Raw genomic sequence first — 6477 nt, 5'->3', positions numbered from 1 at the left:
TCGTCCTTGTTTTCTTGCATCACCTGTATGAGTGTTTGGATTAATCTCCTCTCTTCTTTCATGGAATGATTTTGTTTGTAGGCAGGAAGTGCACAGTAATTTCATGTTCACATTTTCCTCTTACAGTGGATTATCTCTGTGAATACACCACTACAGAAAAGCAGTTGAAAAAAAATAATTATTCTCAGTATCATCGACATTGAGATTATGAGATCATTGACTTATGATCAATGTCATCAGTATCATCATAGCGATTCTGTGGTTCTGTGGTTCAAACTTGCTCAGTATAATAAAGAAGGGGCAGCAACGACCCTTTCCTTCCCTGCTGTCTGTCTCGGTTACAGAACTGCTGTCAAGAGCCCGGTGCGGCTGTCGCCATGAGCAGTGTTACAGTCACGCAGGGGCCGGCGGCAGAGTGGGCTGCTCTGTCGGCAATGGCTGGCACCTGGAGGCACTGGCTGCTAACAGCCCTCGCACCAGAGAAGGCAGTGTTCCACAGCTGCTCTTGGCGGTGGCTGCTCATTTCCTTATCTCTACACCACTCGTGGGTTTTGATCAATTATGAAATAATTAAAATTAGGGTGCGTTTAATTTGGCTGTTGAACGCTGCACAGGGCCCGGCGGAGGCGGCGGGGCCCACCGGGCCGCAGTCCCCCGCGGCGGAGGGCGCTGCGCATGCGCGCCGGGCTCCCGCTGCGGCGCCTCGGTCGGCGGGCGCGCGCCCCCTGGCGGGGCGGGGGTGGGAGCCGGTTCGGCGGCGGAGCCGGTGGCGGCATGTGGGCCAAGGGGCTGTGGGCGCTCCTGGCCGCGCTGCGGGCGGGCTGGTGCCTGCTGCCGCAGGCCGGCTACCTGCACCCCGACGAGTTCTTCCAGTCGCCAGAGGTGATGGCAGGTAAGGCGGCGGGCGCTGCCGGAGGGGCGGGGCTGGGGCGGGGTGGCCCCGCGGTGCCCACATGCCCGGCGGGGCGCCGGGCCCCGGCCGCGTCCCCTCAAGCGGGCAGCGGCGGGAGCGCTCCCGCGGCGCGCGAGAGGGACGGTCCCGTCCGCTCCGGTCCGCCCGGGGCGCAGAGACCCCGGAGGGGGCATTTCCCCTTGCAGCCCTGCAGCGCGGGTGCCGCGGGCCATGCAAAGCCGTGCTGCGGAACGCATAGGCACGTATCTATCGCATACCGCCGTTCTGAGAGGCCGCCTGCCTTCCTCCCGCGCCGCGAGTTACAGTCCGCTGTTTGCATCCAAACGTGAACTGAGCAGAGGGCTTTACGCCCCCTTTTTGTTACAAGGCGATCCTTGCAAGCAGGGTACGAGCGGATCTGCAGTTCTGGGTGGTTGTGTTCCTGCTGGGTGCTCTCCGTGCAAAGTGGTGCCTGGAACCGTATCGCCATCATAGGCTCATTTTTTTTCTTGAAGCTTTGTGAAGATTAATGGTATTCTTCTAAAAATTTCGATGTTGACAGTAGTCTCAAAAGTTTAGGGACTGCTCGGCATTGTGATGCCTTATACACTAAGTTGTATCCCTAATGCTGAATTACTGAATAAAATACATTATATATGTATGGGTTGTGGGTTTTTTTTCTTTTTTTTCTTCCTTTATAGGAGATATTTTAAACCTACAGGTCTATTATCCATGGGAGTTCCTTTCCAGCTCTCCTTGCAGAACAGCTGTTTTCCCATTAATGACATCTGGAGTTACCTACTGGGTGATCAAGTCTTTGCAGCAGCTGGACATATGTTCAAGTTGCATCAACAGCTACACCCTTCTTGTATCACCTCGCCTTCTCTTTACAATGTTTTCTTTTATACTCGACTATAGTGTTTATCAATTAGCTCCTTTCTGGGAAGCGGATCCGTGGAAAGCGCTGGTACTCCTTGCTGGATCGTACGTCACTCTGGTATTTTACACAAGAACGTTTACCAACACGCTTGAAGGACTTCTCTTTGCTATTCTGATGGTATTGGTTTCCTCGAAGAAGTCTGATGGCAGCTTAGCCGAGCCTACAAGCAGCCCTCTCATAGGTATTATAACAACTGCTGGGTTTTTCAACAGGCCAACCTTTTTGGCATTTGCTCTAATGCCCCTGCTTTACTGGGCACGTTTAATTGTTGATTCTCAAAAGAGCATTAAAACTGTCATAAACCACTTTTTGAAGCTTGTCCTATGTGCATGTTTTACTGCTATTGTTTTTGTAACAGCCGACACCTTCTATTTTACCTCTATGGGTTTAGACAACATCTACAGCGTTAAAAAGAGCGGCCTATTTGATGTAATAGGTCAATTAAATGATAAGATGATAGTAACCCCTTTAAATTTTCTCAGCTATAATCTTAATCCTCATAATCTTGCATTGCATGGAAGTCACCCACGAGTTACACATTTTACGGTCAATGGAATAATGCTCTTTGGGATCTTACATATTGTGGCCATTGGTGCTGGTTTTAAAATGTTAAAGAAATATATCCATCAACTAATACGAGTCAAATCGTATTACCATGGGTCATCTGGGCTATTAGTGCATTCTGAGGGCAATCCAACGCTACTGCTGTTTTATTTTGTTCCTTTGGCATTTCTCTCCCTATTCAGTCACCAAGAACCTCGGTTTCTCATTCCTCTCATCTTGCCATTAGTCCTGTTCAGCACATCACAGAATAGAGCTGTGAAGTGGAAACACATCATTATTATTTTCAATGTTCTCGGGGCTTTGCTGTTCGGGTGCTTACACCAGGGAGGACTGATACCATGTTTGTTTCACCTGGAGCAACTCATGCATTCTGCGGAGTCCTCAAGTCATCCAAGACACTATACTCTACTCTTTGCTCACACCTACATGCCTCCTAGGTCTCTGCTTAATATCAAGAAGAGAGACACACATATAGAAGTCATTGATATGGCTGGCTCTGAAGAAGAAACCCTCTGCCGAACAGTAGAGCAGCGAACAAACAATTTTACCTGCAATGAGTGTCATTTTTTTGTTATAATCCCCGGTACGGTCAGAGCCACGGTTACAAAATGTGGTGTCTCGTTCAAGAACGAGACTTTGATATTTCCACACTTGTCAATGGAAGACCCACCACAAATACCCTTCTTATTCAGTGGAAATTGGAGAAGTCAGTTAGGACTATACATCCTTCAGTTTGACAGAGATCAGCAGAGCCTTTAGACTTTAGGAGAACAATGTTTTAGTTTTTCACTTCACTTGGGTGCTGCCCAAAGGTGCTGTGAGACCTTCCTCTTCACAGACCCACCTTCAGCACAAGCAGCAGCACTGGGAGCTCCCCCAAGTCTCTTTATTTCCTTTCTTCACACTGTCACACTCACCAGTATAGCTAGTTCTGGATAGAATCTGCTTAAAATTTGAGTTATTCAGCCCCTGTGGTGTTTCATATTAATTTGTGTCATTTTCCTGATGAGAGGGGATGACATATAGAGCCCACCAAAACTGTGATTCAAGCTTAGCTCTTTCCATGTGAGATTTGTTTTTGAAAGTTCTTATAATCTCTGACAGAGGGCTTGTGGATTGTGTGGGTTTTACTGATCATAGGCATTAACTCAGCTGCTGGAGAGAGGTTACAGGACTAGACAAAAGCCGGTCTGACCCAATAAGGTTTTATTTTTACGCTCTTAAAAATTCAGAGCATCCTCTCAGTCATTAGACCAGACTGCAGTCACAATATAGGCACCAGCACTGTAATATCGTCTTCGTTGGTTCTGTATTGAAAAATCCCAACGTTGATCTGACAGAATCTGATTTAGAACGTGGAAGATGCTTAAGCATAAGTACTTGTGCTAAATCCTAAAATCCAAGCTTTGCCTGTTTAGCGTTTCTTGCCACAGTTGCATTCTTTGGACGCGCTACATACGTACGACATAGAGCAGCTTGACAATGCTGCATTTTGATGGCATTAAGCCGGTCTGTTGTTTAGGTACTGCAAACAGGGCAGTCCTCCCCTTGCGCACTCCCGCTGCACGTCTCGCAGCTTTCATCGCTCTGTCGTGGCTCTAGCACCAGCAATGGTGCACCGCAGGCCCTGCGGCGAGCTGGTTTGAGGAGCTGCGCAGCCAGAAAACGTAACTCGGAGGGATTCGGTCCTTTGTATGTGTTTGACCAGATGGATCTCCAAACTGGCACACCACAGGGTTAGAGATCCACCAGTTCTACTGCAGGGGAGTGTGTGAGGATCCGAGGGAGGAGCTGCATCCCATGCGCCCCCCTCCCCGTTCAGTAACCGCTCCCCATTAAATCAGCTTAGCGAGAATGACAGATCACATCCTGGCTCTCTATCGGAGAGCAGTCAGATTTTAAAGTGTGACACAAATAAACCTGAGCTTCAGCTGAGAATGATATATATGCTTCATAGTATAGCACAACTAACAATTTTCATTTTTGCCTGCATGAACTTCTGGATCCAAAACATCCGGACATGCAGGGAGACACTAATTTGGCACATGCATTGTACGTCAAGCCTCTCTGTGAAACGAATCTGACACTTGAATTCTTTCTGCTCACAAAGGCAGCAATGCTTTTTGCAGTTCTTCATCCACACAGCTTTACGTAAGGTCTTATGAGCAAGTTTTTCAACAGAGACAATATATGTTGCTGCCAGGCTCTAAAGGGAAGCTAAAAAAGAATCCCTCTGTGAAGGATTTTCCTGTATCTTCCAAACTGAACGTACGATTTAGATTTTTAAGGAACATACCTCTTGCTCTCTTGTAAAGCATTTTAAGTCTCCCCTATATGTTCATCCCACATCTTTCATCCTTCATTATTGACAGGCCTGTAAATTAAAGGTGCATGTTTTGGGGGGAGGTGGGGCAAGAGGGGGTGCATGTATGTTTGTACTGATGACTTATGAAGTAGTGGAAATAGTTACGGAAGCATCATGACGCCAGATGTATTTTCCAAATTAATTTCCTTTTTGCTCTCCTACGCTGAGATGACAGTCATGTGCCACAGCTGGTATTCCATGTCCTGCTTACTGTTTTCAGCTTTCTTAAACAGCTGCTTTTACATTTTGAAAATTATTTTCATAAAACTTATGATCTCTGGCAATCTCAGCGGGGTAGATCTTGAAACTCTTCAGGGATGTGATGGAGCACCATTCCCATGGCACGATGACTTCTCTACCGCTGCACAGGTAACCTGTGATAGAGCGAAGGAGAGAACCTGGACTACAAATAAGATTTCAGACTGAAAATACACTGCTTTTGTCTCACCAGCTAGACCTTTATCATGTACACCGTAGATCCAGTTTTTCCATCCATGCACACCTAAGTCTTTGTTGGTGGGAGGTTTAATTTTACCAGTAATGCTGGAAACTGTGTATCTCAGATAATTTGCAAGGTTCTTTTCACCTCGTGTGATACAAAGGATGGCAATCATCCTCCCCAGTTAACTAAGCATCTAGTCAGCTGGACTAAATAGTGAAACATGCTACAAAGGAAGGTTAACTACTTCAGTCTCATTATGTTGTTGGATGCAACAACTTAAGTAAACCAGCCCAGTGGATGGCTACATCTTTTTCCCTATTTACACTTAGGATGGCTCTATTGATAATTTTTTTCCCTAAACCTTTCTTGCTACCATAGACTTCAGGTGTGCTTTTAGGATAGTGACTGAATCTCTTTTACCTACCTGTAAAATGGGCGATTATCCCATCCATCATCATCGACATTTAGAGCTCTTTTTGTACCGAAGTTGCAATGTAAACGTAGAATATTACTGTTGTATAGACAGAAATTGTTAAAGGAACTCCAGTGAGAAATTTGTTTTTATTTCAAGTTTCTTATCAAGCACTTAAAGTGACAATCTTGACAGTATTCTGGACGATGTTTAATGTGAGTCTGCCTTCTGCCTGTTACTGAGTACTGTGGAACGTGTAAACTGACTTTGAAATGAAAATCCATCACACCAATAAGCAGCATGCTTCACGTTTTCATGCTTGGACTCAGGAACCGCTCCTGGCCATACGCTGTGGAAAGGCAGCGCCAGTCCGCAGCTCGCGATCCGCGTTGCGCAGGCCAGGGTAACCCGCGGTCCTCCGCGGCTGGCGCTGCAGGCCGGTGCGCCGCGCCCGAGTCGGGAGAGGCTGAGGGGGTCCGGCTGTCACCAGGAGCCCGTCACCAAGGCCCCGGGGCCCCTTCGCCCGCCGGCTCGAACGCACTCGTCCTCCTGCGCTTGGCGCAGGGAAGCGGTCGCGGTTTCCTTCTCCTCCACGGCGGGATCCCGCGCCGGCCGCGGCTCCGCAGCTGCCTCCCGCTCGGCGCGGCCGTCAGGGCGCGGCTCCGGGGCGGCCGCCCCGGCCCGGCCCGCGCCCGGGGGGCCACGGCCAGCCCCGCGCCCGGGCGCCGTCCTTGAGCTCCCCGAGGAAGGCGTCGCGCAGGCGGAGCAGGCGGGGGCCCAGGCCCCGCGCCGCCTGGCGGGCGCCCAGCTGCCCGCGGGTGATGGCGGCGGCGGTGAGGCGGGCGGCGGCGCGGATGGGCCG

The 6477-nt window shown here is 49.1% G+C and overlaps 1 protein-coding gene across 1 annotated transcript; it reads left to right on the top strand.

Annotated features, from left to right (window-relative positions):
- The first annotated feature begins 774 nt into the window (after positions 1–774).
- PIGZ (phosphatidylinositol glycan anchor biosynthesis class Z) lies at positions 775–3155 on the top strand. Its single transcript, XM_059822908.1, has 2 exons — positions 775–892; positions 1594–3155. Exons 1-2 carry the CDS (start codon positions 775–777, stop codon positions 3153–3155), a joined length of 1680 nt encoding a protein of 559 aa, XP_059678891.1.
- Positions 3156–6477: the final 3322 nt, after the last annotated feature.

Source organism: Gavia stellata, chromosome 11 (genome assembly GCF_030936135.1).
Source record: "Gavia stellata isolate bGavSte3 chromosome 11, bGavSte3.hap2, whole genome shotgun sequence".
NCBI lineage: Eukaryota > Metazoa > Chordata > Aves > Gaviiformes > Gaviidae > Gavia > Gavia stellata.
Note: the sequence above shows the minus strand (reverse complement) of the source record. Positions and strands in the feature narration are given on the sequence as shown.

Bases quoted from the DNA above. Each gene is read 5' to 3' on its own strand.
- PIGZ (XM_059822908.1), top strand. From the start codon at position 775: ATGTGGGCCAAGGGGCTGTGGGCGCTCCTGGCCGCGCTGCGGGCGGGC. The intron at 893-1,593 runs GTAAGGCGGCGG...CTTCCTTTATAG, and splicing joins GTCGCCAGAGGTGATGGCAG to GAGATATTTTAAACCTACAG.